The 20894-nt window shown below is 36.2% G+C and overlaps 2 protein-coding genes across 6 annotated transcripts; one reads left to right on the top strand and one right to left on the bottom strand.

The window, feature by feature from the left end:
* The first annotated feature begins 6700 nt into the window (after positions 1–6700).
* On the top strand, positions 6701–7746 carry LOC132306585 (calmodulin-like protein 3). Its single transcript, XM_059804030.1, has one exon. The coding sequence runs from the start codon at positions 6931–6933 to the stop codon at positions 7381–7383; it is 453 nt and encodes a 150-aa protein (XP_059660013.1). The 5' UTR covers positions 6701–6930; the 3' UTR covers positions 7384–7746.
* Positions 7747–8697: 951 nt separating this feature from the next.
* On the bottom strand, positions 8698–20389 carry LOC132306584 (protein FAR1-RELATED SEQUENCE 5-like). 5 transcript variants are annotated; one of them, XM_059804029.1, is made up of 4 exons: positions 20210–20349; positions 19095–19519; positions 12487–12614; positions 8993–9081 (listed from the first exon to the last, which is right to left on the bottom strand). In XM_059804029.1, coding segments are annotated over exons 1-4 (585 nt in total). In that variant the 5' UTR covers positions 20211–20349; the 3' UTR covers positions 8993–9050. The 5 variants fall into 5 exon arrangements, with proteins under 5 accessions (XP_059660011.1, XP_059660012.1, XP_059660009.1 ...); XM_059804028.1 differs by lacking the exon at positions 12487–12614 and having other exon boundaries at positions 8698–9081; positions 20210–20333; XM_059804026.1 differs by lacking the exons at positions 8993–9081; positions 12487–12614 and adding an exon at positions 9339–11573 and having other exon boundaries at positions 19095–19510; positions 20210–20389.
* Positions 20390–20894: the final 505 nt, after the last annotated feature.

The raw sequence follows: 20894 nt of genomic DNA, 5'->3' as shown, positions 1-20894 counted from the left end.
CCATTTTTTTTTGGTGTTTGGAGAAGACTTGGGGCAACTATATTTCACTATGTAAATTGATTTCAAGTGCAATCAAGATTCGAAGTGGTACATCCATTTTTGGGTAAATTACCATACACCCCTTTTAAGTTTGTCATATCCTTCATTTCATTTTTTTTATATATTAAATTTGTAATGTAATGCAAATGCCGTGTGAGGATCTTGTTTCAAAAAAATATCCCGTTCTTTACAGGCTTAAGAACCAGAAGTGATCTGAGAATTTTACAAAGAATAAAAAATTTTGCTTCTAAAATAAAAAGTAGTAAAGAATAAAACTTTTAGATAAGTGAAGCCGAAATGAAATTAATGTTTTAAACTTTTAAAATAATGTTATCCCTCCGATAAATCTGTCTTTTATAAAACTCTTTAATATGTAAAATACAATGACACCTCTTTGCCGTGGATCGGATCTCACCCTTAGAAAAGGGTATATATATATATATATAAATATATATAGGTCTATATACTATTATTAAAAGTGTAAACAGTTTTTGTTTTAATATTTCAATATTTATTTATTAATATAAAAAAATATTTATGTGTTTAGTATTTCAGTATTTATTTATTAAAATAAAAAATATTTATTAAAATAAAATAGATAATTATTTAATAAAATAATTTATCAAATAATAAAATAAATTACCAATAAAAATTAAATAGTTAATTGTTTAATTGAAATTCAATTAGTTTCAAATCATTAAATAAATTACTAATTAAAATTAAATAGGTGATTATTTAATTGAAATTCAATAAAAATGTTTCAAATTATTTATAGATGAAATAAAAATAATAATTTACCAAATAATAAAACAAGTTACAAATTTAATTAAATAGGTAATTTTTTAACTTAAAAATTTATAAATGATTTGAAACATCTTGGTAATTTATTAATCGTTATTAATTTTATCATTTCAAATCATTAAATAAATCTTTTAATTAAACAATTACCTAATTTTTATTAGTAATTTATTTTATTATTTGGAAAGATTTAGGTCTATATTTATATTTAAGAAAGAGTTAGAAATATAATAAAATTAGAAAAAATAAAGTTGTTTAATATGATTTATTTTAATTGGTAACTTATAGGATTTATTTTAATTGGTAACTTATTTTATTATTTGGTAAATTATTTTATCTATAAATGATTTGAAATATCTTGATTAAATTTTAATTAAACAATTACTTATTTAATTTTAATTGATTATCAATTAAAATTAAATAGGTAATTATTTAATTGAAATTCAATCGAGATATTTCAAATCATTTATAGATAAAATAATAAAATAATTTATTAAATAATAAAATAAGTTACCAATTAAAATAAATCCTATAAGTTACTAATTAAAATAAATCCTATTATGCTCGGAATTTTCAAGGTTAAAACAACTTTATTTTTTTATATTTTATTCTATTTCTAACTCTTTCCTAAATATAAATATAGATCTAAATATTTCCATTATAATATTATAATTTTATAATAAAATTTTTATTATATTTTATTATAATGTTATGGTAAGATATATTAGTTACATTTATACATGAAAAATGAATATCCAGCGATATAACACATGGTCTTCCAAAAGTAGCAATACAAAAGTGGAACAAGTGATATAACACATAATGGCCCAAAATTCTTTGTTTTTAATTTATTTTAATTGATCTGTCGTGGTTCAAAATATTTTGTTTTATTATAGGTGTACATTAATTCTTTATTTTATTAAAGATACATTATGTTTTTTGTCAACTTTAGTAGTAATTTCTTTAAATTGCATTGATTTTTTTTTTTTTTTTTTTTGATGATGACTTCATTTATTTTTAAAAAAATATCTTAATTTATTTTAATTGATCAATTTCGCAGCATGGTTAAAAATTCTTTGTTTTATTACAGGTAAATTAGTCTTTGAATTGCATTAATCATTTTGATTTTTTTTTTTTGATCTTTATGTGTTTGTTTAATTATGTCATGTCAGCATTTATTAAGTAAAATAATAACTTTTGTAATATTATATATTTCCTTGTCCATAAGTTTTTAAATAGTATATATTTCATTATACAAATAATTGCAACCCTTTACACTTCAGGTTTTCATATTAAATTTTAATCTTGACAACACATTCCACATTCAGCTTCATAAATATTTAAAATTTTAATTACTTAAAAAAGAAACTAATCAATTATTTGAAAAAGTGAATTTATTTTGATAATTTTTATATAAATTTTTTAATTAAGATTATAAAATAACTTTTCATCACGTGCATGGCACGTGTGTATATCTTGAAGATTTGGGTGTTTGAAGGTGATGGTGCTTAGTGGTGGGTTACTTAGGGTTAGGGTTTTAGAGGCTATGGGTTTGGTGGTGGTGGCGGCGGTGGTGGTAGTTATTGGTGTGTTTCTTCTATTGTGGTAGCGGTGGTGGCGGTGAACGAAGAAGTGATGTGTAATAAGGGTATACTTAGGACAAAAGTGTCATTTAAGAGTTCTGATATTTTATAATTTAAATAAAAAAATATATTAAAGGACAGTTTTGACATTTTACATTGCTTAAAGGGTTGTTTAGATTCAATTTCTGACAAAGGGTGTCATTGTCCAAAAAAGACTTAACTTGTATATAGGTGTCTTTATGGCAAACCTGAAGGGTGTCATTATACTTAACCCTAAATAAAAATAAATAAAGTTAGACAATCGAAATACTTACCAACTAGTTAAATTGTAAAGTTAAAAGGATAAATTAACAAGTCAAATGACAAGTTAGTCAATTCTTCTAGTTAAAAGGTAAACTAACAAGTCAAAGGACAAGTTAGTCAATTCCTTTAGTTAAATTGTAAATTTAAAAAGGTAAACTAACAAGTCAAAGGTCAAGTTAGTCAATTCCACGTCAGATGTGGCAGGTGGCTAGTGGAGGTGTCTTTGTCAACTTTATTAAACCTAAAGAGGTGTCATTGTTCATAAAACACCCAACATGTATATCACTACCGATCTTGCTTTAATTAACTTGAAAGGATTTTACTAGTTAATTGACGTAGCCAAATTTCTGTTCTTAAGCTCGATCTATCGGAACCTGCTTTGTTTTCATTTAAGTACTCGTTCAGTCACGAACCAATTACAACTTATCAACTCTATTTTTTAAAAAAAGAAAAGAAAAGAAGAAGGAATACTGTTTTTTAGTCTTATGCGTTCAATTCATATGACTGTCAATGTGACAAATCGCAGTGTCATTATAATTTACTCATTTTTTTTTTTTGATAAGTAAGAATTAAATAAAAAGGCGTTCAAAAGGGGAACAAGTCCCTTATACAAAAGTGGAACCATGGACTAAGGCCCCAAAGAATCCAAAAAAATGATTAAATTATCGGAAGAAAAACAAGAACTCCTCTTCACATAACTGAAAAGAAAGCGAATAATATAAAGTTTCAACGTCGCCGTAGACGACTCATTTCCTTCGAACATTCTTCTATTCTTCTCCTTCTAGATGCACCACCAAACGCAATGTGGGACAATTCTCTAGTAATCGCGCACACCACTTCTCACACGACATCCTCTCTAAGCATGAATCAAATCCTTAGAAGAACGTGGCATTACCCAACGCATGCCAAATAACCCAAGAATAAGATTCCAACAATCGTACGCCACAAGACAATGCATGAGGATATGATCAACTGACTCATCATCTTGCTTGCATAGGCAACACCAATTAACAAAACAGTTATCCCTCTTCCTCAAATTATTAATCGTTAGGATCATACCCCATACAGCGGTCCATACAAAGAATGCCACGTTGGAGCCATAGAACGCCAAATGGTCTTCTACGGAAAGTCAAGGCTAACAAAATTAGATAGACATAAGAACAAATATCGCACTTCGAAACGGCCATGGGAATAGGGAATCCATGCAGATCGTCACTGCCTTTTGCCAACTACCTCATGCCGATACAACAAATTCAGAAGAACACATACCTTATCCAACTCCCAATCCTAAAAGGAACGCCTAAAGTGCACGTCCCACGTAATCCCACTACTATCAAGCCGATAACAGTCAGCTACGTAGGCGTGTCTATCAACTGCAATACTATATAATCTAGGAAATGTATGAGATAATGGTAGGTCACCACACTAAAGATCCTCCTAGAAACGAACGCATCTGCCATCACGAACTTTGAATCTGATGTGAGAAGAGAAGACATCATATCCCTTTCAAATGGATTTCCACACCCCGACTCCTCCCACAAGAAGAATTGGATGGGTAGACCAACCGCCATTCTCTTCCCCAAACCGACATGAAACTAGCCTTCACCAAGGGTGATGTCTTTCCCTCCCGTATCTCCACAACCATTTACCCAAGAGAGCTTCATTAAAAGGAACCAATCTTCTGATACCAAGACCACCCAACTTCATGGGCTTGCAAACTTGCTCCCATCTGACAAGGTGATACTTAAACTCTTCGCCCCCTCCACCCCAAAGGAAATCCCTTCGAATTTTTTCAATCCTATCAACAACGGAGCATGGAATTTGGAACATAGATAAAAAAAATATGTGGGAAGGCTCGATAAAGTGCTCTTTATAAGAGTAACTTTACCCCTTTTAGACAAGTATTGCTTATTCCATCCTGCCAATCTCTTCGTATACCTATCAATTACAGGGTCCCAACTCCCCACTCTCCTGGAGGAAACCCCTAGGGGCAAGCCCAAATAAGGAATAGGGAAAGAACTCACCCTACGCCCAAGGACTACAACTAAAAAGGAAATATCCTGAATATCCCTTATCGGGACAAGCACGCTCTTAGCCACATTGACCTTCAGCTCAAAAACTGCCTGAAAGCATGCCAAGATGCACCTTAAATATCTAAGTTGAGACACACATCAGCATCACAGAAGACCAGGGTGTCGTCCGCAAAAATTAGATGAGAGATCTCCGCCTGATGGATTAGATCTATACCCACTCTAAAGCCCTTAATAAGACCAAGGTCCTCTGCCCTTCGCATAAGTCTGTTTAAGCCCTCCATAACAATTAGAAAAAGGAAAGACGACAAAAGATCTCCTTGTCTTAAACCCCGGGTCCTCCCAAAAAAACCAATAGGAGATCTATTCACAAGAACAAAGAACTTGACAGATGAAATACATGTCTCAATCCATTTCCTCCATCAACTTCCAAACCCCATTCTCTGTAGCAAATATAAAAGGAAATTCCAATTCACATAATCATACACTTTCTCAATATCAAGTTTGCATAAGACTCTATATTTTATAAAAAAGAATTATCACTGACCTCGGTGGCAAGCTTACGGGCCAAGACCTATACCCAGGCGTGTCCCATCATTTTTAGAGACTCAACTATAAAACTGAGTTAATCTCGGTATTAGTTTTGGTCCTTTCGAATTAAATGCATTAATAAAAAATAAAAATAAAAACATGATGTAAATTTTTAAAAAATTAAAAACAATTGTTTAGATAATTAATTCTCCAAAGTATTATTATATACTCATAATAAATAAATATTTAAGTAAAAGAAAGTGTAATCAATAATTTGAAACATATATTAAAAAATTAAAAATATAAAAATAAACAAAATTATAATTTAGGTTTAAGTTGGGTTTGGATTGCTGACATCTTAACCCAAGTCCGACCATAATTAAATTTTGTTTAAAAAACCTTAACTTAAATTGTAAAAATAATTGTTCAAACCCGTTAAAGATCGATTTAGAGTTGAGTTAGGTTCAATTTAGCCCGGTCAAGTTGCATCCCCACTCTAAATCCTTATGCTCAACACATGGTTGAGAAAGGTTTAATCTCCCTGGGTCTTGGATTGGTTTAGTGGTGGTGGACCTTTCTTAAATATATATATATTTTTTATATACTAGCAAACTAGGAGAGAGGATGATAGGATCACGGCGTACATGTTTGGAGAGCTAGACATTCTATCAATTGCGCCATTGAATAATGTCCACGTGAGACTCCATTAACAAAATAAAGTTGGAACAAATTTTATCACCTTTATCGTGAAAAGACAATTATTGTTTAGAATCCAATCAAACCTTTCAAAAAAATAACCATCCAACTAAGAGATGTCATGTGGTGAGTGGGGCGACAAATTTTTAGATGGTCTTGGGACTATTGGTTCTGACCATTATCATTAGACACATAAGCAAAGGCTAAAAAAAAAAACTTGTATATTTTTGTGACAATTATTTGCGTCCAGTGATAATTGGCCCGAGACCATGTAATTGTTCTCATCACATTCCACATGTGTGGTCGAACACATCCAAATATAGTAAATTGACACCCCACCTATATGGCGATATTCACATTATACAAATTTTTTAGATGGCCCTGGATCATTAGTTCCAACCAATGATAGACGTAAACAAAAAAAAGTTGAAAAAAATTTATACATTTTCTACACAATTGCATTCGCGTCCGAAGGGATGCATAATCACCACAAGGAATCTTCTACCTTCTCTTGAGCCCCCAATATCCCAACGGTCTAAAATTTAAATAAAAAAATCCAACCTCTAATCTAACCAGAAAGCAAACAGTTAAAAGATTTTGTAGTCATGAAATGTGAATTAAAAGGTTTAACAAATTTAGTTGGTTTTTTCTGATGCCCATTACTTCTCTCCACTTTTCACTCAACGAGTATTGCACTTAAACAACCCCCACCACACATCCCCTTGAAACCCTATTCACCAAACACTTTGCTCCACAATAATTATTTCCAAATTTGCCATCTTCTTACTTATTTCTACAACTCTAAATCGTTTTTGTACAACAGTTATGTTTTAGCATTATTCATTTCTCTTTCGTCCCTCATTTGCTCCACATCTCTCAACAAGCTTGGCGTTCCTTTTCGCCATCTCTCCTTGCCTGCACCTTTGTTCTAGGGTTTGCTCATAGGAGAGATGGATGCCACGGAGCTACGTCGGGTTTTTTCAATGTTTGATCACAATGGGGATGGCATGATTTCGAAGAAGGAGCTCAGCGACTCGTTAGAGAACCTGGGCATATACATTCCCGAGAAAGATCTAAACCACATGATGGAAAGGATCGATGTGAATGGAGACGGGGTTGTGGATATAGAGGAATTCGGTGCTTTGTATGAGAGATTACTGGATGAGCGGGACGAGGAGGAGGACATGATGGAAGCATTCAACGTGTTCGACCAAAATGGCGACGGGTTCATCACCGTGGACGAGTTGAAATCGGTGTTGGCATCGCTAGGGTTGAAGCAAGGAAGAAACCTGGAAGACTGCAAGCTGATGATAAAGAAGGTAGATGTGGATGGGGATGGGATGGTAAACTTCATAGAGTTCAGACAGATGATGAAAGGTGGTGGGTTCGCCGCCTTGGGTTGAGATTAATCCAAAACGAAAACTCAAACCGATAATTCAGACCTAAAACACTAGCCGAAGGAATTTTATCCCTCAGATATGTTTTTAAGTATCCAAAGGTAAATAAGATTTCGACTTGTGTTTTTAGATCAAACACATCGGCTTAAATATAAATTTTTCCAAAATAAAAAGGAAAGATGTACATTGATTAATTTTTGGGGTAGAAGGTAGATGTAAAGGAGGTAAGCCTTTTGTAGGATAGTACCTCTTGTACCACGCATGTCTCCCAAGATCAAAATGTATTTCTGGGTTTCATATTATATGGGATACATATTTGTATTTTTCATATTCTGATCATTTTAATCAGATTTTGATCTGTTTTTCCTATGGCCATCCCCTCATTTATGCTTTGTGTTACGTTCAAAAATATTTTAGGTATTTACATCATATGATTCTTGGAGAATATAATTGCATATATAAGTAATGACTGGATTTTCTATGCAAAATGAGGAATATTTATTAAAAAAAAAAAAAACACACACACACACACACAACATGACAACCACCTCTTGAGGGTTGCTGAAAGGAAACACTTCTTCTCATCATCCTGCATTAAAAAAGAGACTAAAATGAACAGTCTTTTTATTTTTATTTTTATTTTTATTATTATTATGGCTGGTAAAAGATACAACCTTAAGCATTAAAATTCATTCAATTTCCTCCTCTAAATTCAGACCAACCTTTCTGTCAATTAATTGTGCTCTCTGCAACCTAAACCAACTCGAGGCAAAGCAAGGTTCGACCAGCAAACCCTACCTTAGCTAGGTGTCAAATCGTTACATCCTGGACCGGTCGGGATTGTAGCAAGAAATGGCTGTTAGGGCTCTTGCTTGGTTGGCTATCTGTAAATCACAAAACATGTATCTTCTCATTTCTAATTTAATTCTCACATTTTCATGCTACTGTGCAATTTGTTAATTATACTCCGTACTAAGTTACTAACCCTCCGCAGACACTGCAGTGACAGAAGCCTCATGCACTGGGGCTAGCCCTTTAAACCCGGGTACCCTCTCTCTGTCTGTGTGTGTGAGTGTCAGTGGTATACGCAAACTAAATTGCAAATATGATCACACCCATACATTGGAACCGCACTGACCATCAAGGCCTGCCACTGCCAGTTATTTCCCACATTTATGTGCAGGTAAAAACCCTATCAACCTTAACCAAGGAACTTCAAAAAGAGAAACTCAGCCCCATACCTTTGATACCATCAAATGCCCTGAGAAACTTCCATGAAGACTTGCTCTATTGCAAAAATGCAAATGCCACCGGTGTCCATCAGTCAATTTGCTTTAAATGCACTCAAATATATGGAAAGAAAAATTCAAAAAAATTAAGGGTTCAACCGAACCACAAATACTGCAGACAGTTTACAACATAAATTTTATGCATTATAAAACAAATAATTACCTAGCAAACTAAGAATTTAACATGGTTGACTTACTCGTCAAGATTAGGATGTCAATGGTGTGAAGACTTTGTACGTCAGTTTTCTAATGCTCTTACATTGTTAACAACAACTTCGATTTTCGTCGACAGCAGTTCAGTCTGCTCTTCTACATTTCTCAGAAACATAGTTATCTGGTCTCTATATAAGTCACATAAACGATCCTGACGCTCCAACTCCATAGTCAATTCTTGGATTCTCCTGTCCTTTGTATCCTACACAAGCAAATTGCCAAGCAGATTGGTATTTGGCTCGATGGAAATTTTTAAATATGATATTTAAAAATAATGCGTCTCTGAAATCTGTATAAATATAAATTAAAGCATTATGATGCTTCAGATTCCAAAAATGAGTGTGAGAGATCCCACTGAAACAGTGACCAATAGAAGAAAAATAATTGAAACATGAGAGAAGAGATAAACATTCTATAAAACTAGAGCATAAATTAAAATGATTTTTCATTTACAAAATATTGAGACCAAATACAAAATTCAAATTGACTTCTTATACAAAAAGAAGAAGTTTTGGATTTTGACTTACTCAAACTGAGAGCCAAGATCTATATTTATATACAAGAATAGAGTACAAAGAGAGAAAACCAAATCAAAGAAAGACATAAAATATGCCAAAATCTACGGGATCCCATGATTATGGGGATCTTATCTACGGGATCCCATAATTACAGGGATCTTATCTACATGATCCCATGATTATAGGGATCTTACATAAAACATCTAATAAAAGGCTAAAAACAGCTAAAAAAAATAAAAATAAAAATAATAAAGACACTTCAACACTCCCCCTCAAGCTGGAGTGAAGATATCAACCAAGCCCAGTTTGGTAATCGAGGAATGAAGCAAAGATGGACCAACAAATTTGGTGAACACATCGGCCGATTGATTAGAGGAACGAACAAATCACGGCTTGATAATTCCCGAACGAACCTTCTCTCTGATAAAATGAATGTCCACCTCTATATGTTTAGTCCTCTCGTAAAGAACAAGATCTGAAGCAAGCATGATGGCTAACTTATTATCACAAAACAAGTCTGAGGACTGTTTTTCACCTAGCCCTAGCTCCTCCAAGAAAGATTGAAGCCAGAGAATCTCACAAGTACCCTGAGCCATGGCACGATACTCAGAGCCTCTGCTGAAGATCTCGAAACTACAGGTTGTTTCTTACTTTTTCAAGATATAAGATGGTCTCCATAGAAAGTACAGAAGCCAGATCTGAAACGTCTGTCAGTCTTGGACCCAACATAGTCTGCATCACTGAAACAGGATAGCCCAACTTGCTTGCTAGAAGAATAGAATAATTCAACTCCAGGTCAGGACTTAAGATATCGAAGAATACGATATACTACATCCATATGAGCTGTACGAAGAGCATGCATAAACTGGCTCACAACACTAACCGCAAAAGCCAAATCAGGACTGGTGTTGGTAAGATAAATCAATCTTCCTACCAAGCGCTGATACTGCGAGGGATCAGAAAGGAGATCTCCAGACTCAGTCAAGATCTTCAGATTAGGATCCATAGGAGTGGAAGCAGGTTTACACCCAAGCATACCCGTGTCTCGAAAAAGATTCAAGACATACTTCCTTTGCGATAAGGAGATACCCTGCTTAGATCTAGCAACCTCAATTCCCAAGAAATATCTGAGCTGCCCAAGGTCTTTCACATCAAAAGCTTTAGCCAATTGAAGCTTTACTTGAGCAATCCCACGGATGTCATTGCCAGTAATGATGATATCATCAACATATACAAGCAAAATAATACATCGACCATTGGAGGAACGGCGGATAAAACATGTATGGTCAAAATGACATCTAACAAACTCCATGGATAGAATTACATCACTAAAGGGGCTGAACCAAGCTCTATGAGATTGTTTTAATCCATACAAAGACTTCCGCAATCAACAGACTTTTCCAGCATACTCCCCCTTAGCCCAAAAACCGGGTGGAGGATCCATGTAAATAGTCTCAAGAAGATCACCGTTAAGGAAAGCATTCTTCACATCAAGATGATGAAGAGGCCAATTGTGAGAGGCAGCAAGGGAGACAAACAAACGAACTAAGGTCAATTTAGCCACAGGAGCGAAGGTATCATTAAAGTCTTTACCAGGAATCTGAGTAAACCCTTTGGCCACCAAGCGGGCTTTATACCGATCAATAGAACCATTAACTAGATATTTAACACTGAATACCCATTTGCAACCAACAGTCTTTTCATCAGGAGGGAGAGATACAAGCTCCCATGTTTCATTATACTGCAAAGAATCAATTTCTACCTTCATAGCAGACATCCAATTGGGATTCCGGAGAGCCTCAGACAACGTTCTGGGAATGGAAATGGAATCAAGTTTGCCTAGAAAGGCTCAGTAAGACCCTGAAAGACCATTATAAGAGATATACTGCGAAATAGAATGATCAGTACTACAAACAAATTCAAATCTAGCTGGGGGTTTGCAGTCCCGAGTTAGATACCGAGACTCAGGAACAGGAACAGGGCCAGGGCAATGTAAATGAGAGAGAGATGTACCTGAACCTGAGTCTAAGAAGGATGAAAGCAGTTGAGGCGGAGCACAAGGGCGGCGTGAATAGACCTGCAAAGGGAGTGAGGAAACAACAAGAGAAGGCTCTTCTTGGAAAATAGGAAGAGGACGAGCAAGATGAGAAGCCTCTTGATCGAGAGTAGAAGTTTCCTGCAAGATAGTGTTAGAACCATAAAAAGGGGAATGCTCATGAAAGGTGACATCAAGAAAGTGATACATGTGTTTGTAACTGGATCATAACACCGGTAACCTTTTGACATGGAAGAGTATCCTAAAAAGATACATTTAAAGGCCTTGTCATCAAGTTTAGTACGAGAAGGGCTACAATTCTGAACAAAACATGTACATCCAAACACCCGAGGCATGATGAAACAAAAGAGTAACATCAGGCTAAAGCACTTGTAAGGGAGCCTTACCATTTAAGACTCTACTAAGGGTACGATTAAAGAGAAAAGTAGAAGTAAGAACCGCCATGTGCCAAAATAACTTTGGCACATTCATACCACTTAAAAGACATCGAACAACTGACATTAGTTGGCGGTTTTTACGCTCTGCAACACCATTCTGTTCAGGGGTATATGGGCAAGTAAGCTGACGAAGAATACCCTGTTGGTTAAGTTGAGACCGAAACTCTTTGGAAACATATTCACGACCATTGTCAGACCTAATATTCCTAACAATAGTTTTATATTAAGTTTTGATCATTTGGAGGAATTGAGTGAACAAGGGAAAAACTTCAGATTTCTTTTTAAGTAAATATACCCATGTGCAACGGGAATAATCATCAATGAATGTGACATAATAACGATGCTCCGAAAAAGCAGTAACAGGAGAAGGACCCCACACATCAGAATGTATGAGATCAAACATACTAGGTGCACGATGCATATGAGAAATATAACTGGTTCTAGTATGTTTAGAAAGCTCACAAATCTCACATTGAAACTTATTATCCTTACAAGCCGTTTTTAATGAAGGCAAAAGTAGACATAAATACTGAAAGTTTACATGCCCAAGGCGAGCATGCCATAAACTTAAAGTCTGAAAAGAAAAATCATAAGACCTCGAAAATGGAAGAACAGAGGCTTGAAGGCTTGAAGCAAGTGGAGGGGGTGTCAGTGGAGGATCCCCAAAGTAGTAGAGGCCATCGTGCTCATATCCCCTGCCAAAAATCCTCTTCGAACACAGGTCCTTTAAAACACAGTAATGAAAAAAGAAAATCACTGCACAATTTAGTGATTTGGCAAGCTTGCTAACCGATAGAAGATTAAATGCAAAGTTAGGAACATAAAGAACAGATGGCAAAATAATATCAGGGGATAGATGAACACTTCCTTTGCTACAAATAATGGTGGTTGACCCATCGGCTAGACTAACAACCTGATTAATAGGGGTAACTGGAGTAGAAAATAATGACAACTCACCAGTCATGTGATCATTGGCTCCAGAATCCAGAACCCAAGTAGGTTTTCCCGCTTTAACATGATAAGCAAAAGGAGTACCTGTAACTATAGTAGTCGTGGAAGTAGAAGAGCCGGCCCTGGTAGATAAGGCTCCGAACTGCTCCTGAAGCTAACCAATCTGGGACTGTAACTGTTTGAAGTCCTGAAAAGATGATCTGGGAGGAGTTGAAGCAGGAGGGACAACAATCTGTGTAGTAGTATACCCACCAATAATATCGGCTATTGCGACAGTGTGGCCACGGCCCAAAGATAAAGTGTCATTTTGGCTACTAGAATCACTCATAGTACCAAACTAAGGTTAGTCCACACGTCGAAGAGGGAGGAAAGAGAAAAAATAAGGCCGGAAAAATCGGCGCTTTCCACCAAATATGCTGCCAAACAAACACTAGCAGCCCACAAAAAAAAAAAAAAAAAAACACCCTAGAAGGACCCTTATATCATTAAAAAACCTAAGGGAATTCTCCTAAAAAAGGAGTCAAAAATAGAGGGTTACCTGAGGGGTCCGGTGCAAGGGCTGGGAAGAGATGGAGGTGCGCTGGAGGTGAGGGAAAATGGAGAGAGGGAGAGAGAAGGTGGCGGCGTTGGGGATGAAGATGGGGAGGCGAAGGTTTTTGTTTTGCTCTGATACCAAAAAAAAGTTTTGAGTTTTGGCTTACTCAAACTGAGAGCCAAGATCTATATTTATATACAAGAATAGAGTACAAAGAAAGGAAACCAAATCAAAGAAAGACATAAAATATGCCAAAATCTACGGGATCTCATGATTATGGGGATCTTATCTACGGGATCCCATAATTATAGGGATCTTATCTACGTGATCCCATGATTATAGGGGTCTTACATAAAACATCTAATTAAAGGCTAAAAACAGCTAATAAAAATAAAAAAAATAATAATAAAGATATTTCAACACAAGATAATACAAAATGTATTAACACAGCACCTATATAATATTTTCTCAAACGGTGCTCTTCATTAGAATATACTTAAAACCATAAGAAAGAACCAACTCAGAATACCTAAACTGTATTTTGGTATGTGGTAATAGAGGGTGGTTTGGAAGCAAAGTCATGGATGAAGAACTTTTACATAGAACAATTTCTCCAGTGCTCAGAGCCTCTTATCACTCCTATAAAAGCATCTTATTCAGCAAATGAGGAACCATAATGAAACACAAATGACTTTCTGGGGAAGAAAATTTGAGAATTTTAAAAGATGAGCTAACCTGTTGCCTTCACAAATTGTTAAAAATCATTTTCGGAAGTTGTAAGAGAATAATTACTTTGACAGAAATCACAGACGAATCGTACACTTGCACTTTCTCAGAAGTAGAGAGAGGAATTATATTGGAAGAAATTACAAACCGATCACTACTTTCTATATATTATTTTCTCATCTGTTTCTCTTCATAGGAATGCTTAAGACTAGAAGAAGCAAGAGCCAACTCAAGAGACCAATACTGTATTCTGGTAAATGGCAGTTGAGGGTAAGTTTGGAAGCAAAGTCACAGAAGAACTTTTACATATGAACTATTTCTCTAGTGCTTAAAGCCTCTTATCACGATGATATATCACTCCTATAAAACCATTGTATTTCAGAAAATGAGGAACCGTGATAAAACACAAATGATTTTCCTGGGGAGAAAAAAAAAAAAGAGAAGAGAATTTTAAAAGATGAGTTGACCCTGTTGCCTTCCCAAATTGTTAAAAAATCATTTTCAGAAGTTGAAAGATAATTGCTTATATATATATATATATAAGTAAGATTGTATTAGAAAGCGTTCAAACGTGGAATGCATCCCGCAAAAGCTACACTAGTATTGAAAGAGGATTACTTTGGCAGAAAGCACAGACCATATGGTCCATATCATTACACTTTTGCTTTCTCAGAAGTTGAAAGGGATTATTTTGGCAGAAATTACAGCCCTGTCATTTTGGCAAAAATTACTTTCTGTTTTGAGACCTTAAATATACACCATCAAAGATACTCCAGAAGCCACTAGAGTAATTTTCATTGAAGTTGCTTCCCAACAAAACCACATTTTCCCCCCAAAACATATAATTCCTACTTTTTCAGGGTAAGAAGAGGCAAACATAAAACCTTGAGTCAATGTTTGAGTACCAAGTGCGTAGTGCTAACCACTAAAGTAACTCATGCCATGCTTCCAGGAAAAGCTCAAACAACCTTCAACAAAAAGGTACCTGATCCTGAAGCCTAAGCAAAGGGTAGGTTGAGAATACCTAGGTTGGCTGGAAGATAATTATTGGTTCAAGGATGTAGGTGGCCCAGCCTTGTTTCATGGTAAAAAGGGAAGAGAAATTGTGATTGCCAGGTGCTCCAAGTTCATATAACCATCCATTTCTCCAGTAAAGACTCAAACAACCTTCAACAAGAAGTGTATGTGTCGTGCTTAGAATAGAGACTCTCATTTTTGCTGAAGTGCAAGGGCTACCACTTTAACAGCAATGACAGTACCGAGAAATAGAGGCCTAAGTGGAGCGCTGACCTGTCACACAGGGTCCTCATGTGGAGAAGCAAGGAAGAGGTTGTGGGTTAAACTTTTAGTGATCACCATAGAGTCAGTGCATTTGGCATTAAGTCTCTTATTTTTCAACTGTCATTCACTCTTTTTATTTACTCTATCATTGGGCAAGGACCGCTGGTCCAAGCAATTACCTGATTGCTATTTGCCTAATTGGCATCAAGCCCCCATACCCTATGTAGCAATTAATTAGTTTGACGGAGTAGGGATCAGGCATTTAATGCCAACTATGACCCAAAGAGGTTCTCATTAAATGCTATTCTAAGTCCACATCTGACTCTCAAGAGATCACCTCTTCTTTATTCCTTTGTGACAGGCCGAGAGGCGCCCCGCACTCAACCCATGAAGGGTGTCTCTCAGCTTCCCACTAGTGCTCAGCACCAGGCCAATACCCCGGGTGTCCCATTCCGGAAATAATTCTGTGAGGTCAAGCCCCACGCTAACCACGGGATCTATCCCATGATTGCTCTACCCATGGTTGGAGTTGAACTCTTCGCCAGGGTTTATCCGTAGAGAAGAGCTCCCCGAAAGTCTTGGATTCTTCTTTGGGATTTATCCATAGAGAGGAGCTCCCTGAAGGTCTCGAACTCTTCTCCAGGATTTATCCATAGAGAGGAGCTCCGCATGTGTCAGAGCTCCCTCTAGTTTTATCTGTGGACGAACTCCCAGAGGGGAAAAGAGGTTTATCCGTAAAGAGGATGTCCTCATAATTATTAACCGGCGTTGAGGCTTATCTGTAGAGAGGTAAGCCTATGAAGAAAAAAATGCCTTTTATAAGTAAACTACCTAGTTGACGCTGTTTAAATGAGGTAAGTAACTGGAATAGCAAGGTGGGCAAAAGAACATAGGATAAAACATATGTTATATATATACACACACCAAAAAGAGTAGTGAAACTGTGTCAGTCACCCAAAGTAACACCTAATAACAAGTACGAACATAAATACGCGCATACATCCCAAAAAAGCAGTATATAGAAACCGCATACGGCATAACAAAAAGCTAAACATCCAAAATAAGCGGCATATAGAAACCGCATATAGCCATAACCAAAAGCTAAACATCTCAAATAAGCGGCATATAGAAGCCGCATATAGCCATAACAAATCTACATCAAATCAGTCAGTCTAAAAGAAGAGGCCTCTAAGTGACTCTCCTTGACATGAGCATACTCCTCTAGCCTCCTGATGTCGCCTCTGTCATGTGCCACCTCTGCTGCCAATTCATGGAGCCTAGCCTTGTTGGCCTCGAGTTGCCCCCTCCTCTCCCAAATACGACCCCAGAGATCCTGAAACTCCGAAGTAAGAACCCACCCCCTCTCTTGCGCCCTCACCCACCCCTTCTCTTGCGCCCTCACCCTCTCCACCAACGCCTCAACTCATTGAACATCAACCTGAGACCTCTTCAAGCAACTCACCAAGCCTTTGAGAAAGTCAAAGTCTAACTGAACGATGCGTCATTCCTTCAATTGACGGAAACGGATCATAATTTGGAACAAAATTTTGTAGATTACTTAGTAAGAATGGCGATGAACCCTCATCGAGACCCCCAAAAGACTCAAGATGCAGCTCCTTGACCTAAAAAAAGGGGGTCGGGGGGCTCAGGTATGAGGAAGTACTCAATTTATATATATATATATAGTCTAACCTCTAGAACCTAGACTTGCTCAGAGGCAAACAACACCCCTCCCCAGGAAACTAAGCAAGGAAGTGGAACCGATAAAAGTGAAGAGGTGGCCTCAACACCACCTGAGCTAAGCAATCAAGCCCTTGAGATCGGAGGAGCCAGGGGGTCTGGCACCCTTTCTCTATGAATCAGAACCGGTGGACACACCAATCTCACCACGCCGAACGTGCGTTGTGGCCCCGAAACATCACCCACCTCATCGACGGCTACACCTCCCTGGGGCGAAGAATGACTCCCGTGTACATATTTTTGCTGAAGTGCAAGGGCCTACTTATTGAAAATATTTATAGAGTAAACTCACATTTAAACCAACTGCACACATACTAAAAAGTAATAGATATAGATGTATCCGCAAGTTGTAAACTATATACCTACAGGTAAATGTTCTTATAGTTAATCCAACTGTAGATATACTATTCGAAGTACTTTAAATAAACTATCAGATTACTTCAGTGACATTTTCATCTTGTGGGTGTTTATTCTTTCTATAATAGCCCTAATACGAGATATTCGTCACTATTTTCCAGGCATAACAGGCATCCGAGATTAATAAAAATTATCTTATATCCTCCAAAGAAGAATATGACATGGCATGGTGCTCAAAAAATAAATTTTTGTGACAGCAAAAATAATGTATAGCCGAGTTGAGGTTAACGTTGATAGGAATGCAACTTAGATTAGTTTGCACTGAAAACTAGAGCACCACTGATCATTCATCAGGTAAATTTTTTTTTTTTCTCTTTTCTTTTAATTCATTATTCTTATCAAGTTGATTTCAGGTATACACATTTAAGGAACTGGGAAGAGGTTAGTTTTGTAGTACACCTTTGGATAAAGAGGGCCAACCAAGTTGAAGACTTAATACCTTACAAGTAAAAGTTTTATGTATTAACTTAAATTAATAATTTATGTTGGTTTTTCATTTACATGAAAGGAGACCTTAAAAGCGTAAATTACATACTTAAGTTGGGTTGTCAACCCCAAGTTCAAAGTTCAATATGGAATTGATTCTAAGAAATAGCTACATTTGGCTCCATGTCCGACTTTTATTGATAATTTATGTTGGCTCCATGTTGGTCTTTCATGGATTGGCTTCATGTTTTGCACCATAAGATCCAATTTACACTAATTCAAATAAAAAAGGGGCCATTGTTCTATGTAATCCACATTCATCGAGAGTGATGGAGGGGGAAACTGGACAAAGACCTAACTTTTGACATTTTTTGCACAAAAATGGTTGTCTCAAACTTGAAGTTGTATTCTTAGTTTTTCACACTTGGCGACCCGAACATTTAGCAGTACACCAAGCAATGGCCCCTCAATGTAGAATAAATTGAACCCATAAAAGAAACTAATCTAATTTATATCATTGAAGTAAGAACATCACTTAAAAATAATAATAATAATCAAAATTTTGTGTATGCTTGAAACTAGAAAGAAATCTGTAAGGGTTGAACATACCCTTTGGTACTACTCTTGATGGAGACAGAAGGTATTGAGAGTGAGAGAGAGAGAGAGGGAGAGGAGGAGGAGGAGGAGGAGGAGGAGGAGGAGATCTCTTCAGCAAGGAAAGAGCAAACATAAAGACCAGAAAAGGACAATAACAAAGGATTGGTGACTCCAAAAGCAAACCCAAAAGCCAAAATTTGGGAAGTCCAAAGAGCAGCCAACTATTTACTACAAAATTTGGGAAGTCCAAAGTATTGATGTTGATAACAAATTGGATAAGAAGAACTGAAGATATATAAACTTCTTCAAAGACTTGTTCTCTTGTTTTATTCTTCAATGTAAAATGTGGATTTTGGTATTCCTAAAAGAGTACAAAACCTACAGAGCTTAAAATCTAATTTGAGCAGTGTAATAAAAGGAAAAACCTTAAATATCAAGCACAAAAATAAAATGATTGAATTTGAAATAGCATGAACGAATCAGTTAACTACACATCCAAAGTTTGTACTTATATATAGAATGAAAACTCACCATGGCATTACGAGAAGGACGGCCAGATATGACTAGTGGATGAGTGTGTTCCTTTTCAAATCTCGTTACAACCCATTTACCAGACTTATTTACCTTTACCAACATCATCGCTTTGCAACCTTCTCGTGTGGTAGGCCGTGGCTTTCTAATGGGTCCAAATCCATCTCTCATTTTGACATAATGACCCTGTTTATTACATGACAGTCGCCTGGAAAGAATTCTCCTGTCAACCTCCGAGCGACGGCACTGATCAATACGCATTACAAATCCTGCATGTCTTGCATATTCATCATAGAATTTCTTGGCATCATCTTCAGTTTCAAACTCCATTCCAACATACGGTTCTTGAATCACACTTTCTTCACTTTCAACCAATTCCCTTCCAGCAGCATCATTCACTGTCCCTGCTCCAACATCTAAGTCCACTGTCACACAAGAACATGGACTATTATCTTAAGGCCCATAAAATTTTTCACTACCCAAAGATGTAAAGAGCAACTTCTTTCTTACATTATTTATTTTTCTTTGATTTTGTCAAACAAATATATTTACCACAATAATCTTGTCTCAGCAATAATTTACAGCCATAAAGAAACATGTAATGTGGGTTCAACTCTGTCGAACTAGGTACATAAAATATACACATTAACTGTAAGGATATAGCTCTGTTTCCCCAAAGAGTTGACTCAGACTTGAGCTCAGTTCAAAAATGTGTTATCCCAACTTCAAATTTCTTCTATTCCTCTTCATTCCCGAAAAAGACTATAAATTTCAAGGGCAACTAACAAGCCCAAAACTTCAGTTAAAAAGTTAACTGTTCATAAAAATAAATAAATAAATCTGACACCGCCTTTGCCATGTTTATTGGTGTCTTTCACAGTGTTTAGTATACGAAAAGGCAAAGCTTTACAACAATTATGAACACCCATTCTCTAAAATGATTTGAGAAACAACTGAAAGTTCAAAAGTTATGATTTGAGCTAATATTGTAAGATAAATACTTCCAAATAGCAATATATACATATATGTGTATGTGTGTCACTGTGTGTATGTGGAATCTTACAAAAAATATGAAATGAAATGAAATTATGAATCCAAAAACTGAAATAACTTACTGGAAAGGACGCCCTCTATGGTAGCCAAATTCGAGAAACCCTGATCTTCGATTTCTGGGGAGAAAGTGTTTGGTTTCAGAGAAATTACTGTGAGAAAGAAAGAAACAAAGAGTAAAATAATATTTTAACCAAAAAAAAAAAAAAAGAGTAAAATAATATGGTCTCGGAAATTAACAAATTTCGGTTCTTTTAGGGCCTGTTCGGAGGCCCATATCTGATATTGTTTTGGTGTTTTGATTTTAGTTTTGGGCCAATATCATGTTTGGAGTGGGCTGATATGGTATTTAACAGTGCCAAAACATTATCATTTTTGGGCCAAAACCCATATCAACATTTTGGTGATATATGGCACTGTCGGTGAATTGTTCTGAAACCAAAACCAAACCAATCCTCGTTTATACTGTAGCGGTGATATCATGTATATAAGGTCGCATATCAGATTTTAGGTCATTTTTCAGCATCGTTTCTCTCTCTTCGCGTAGCTCCCTGAAAGGCGACTTCAGTGGCGATCCAACCTTTTCCACCACCGATCTGGCAGAGCTCCTCCACCAGGTACGTCATTTTGTGTCTCTGTTTGTATCTATAGATCACATATATCTTCGCTTTCGAGATTTACATTTGGGAGGTCCTCGTGTTCACTTTCTCTCTCTAATATTGTGACAATCAGAGTCTATATTGCGTTTCC

The sequence above is a fragment of the Cornus florida genome, unplaced genomic scaffold, assembly GCF_030987335.1.
Source record: "Cornus florida cultivar Cherokee Brave unplaced genomic scaffold, ASM3098733v1 CherokeeBrave_3.0.0_Hap2_Chr05, whole genome shotgun sequence".
Lineage (NCBI taxonomy): Eukaryota > Viridiplantae > Streptophyta > Magnoliopsida > Cornales > Cornaceae > Cornus > Cornus florida.
Note: the sequence above shows the minus strand (reverse complement) of the source record. Positions and strands in the feature narration are given on the sequence as shown.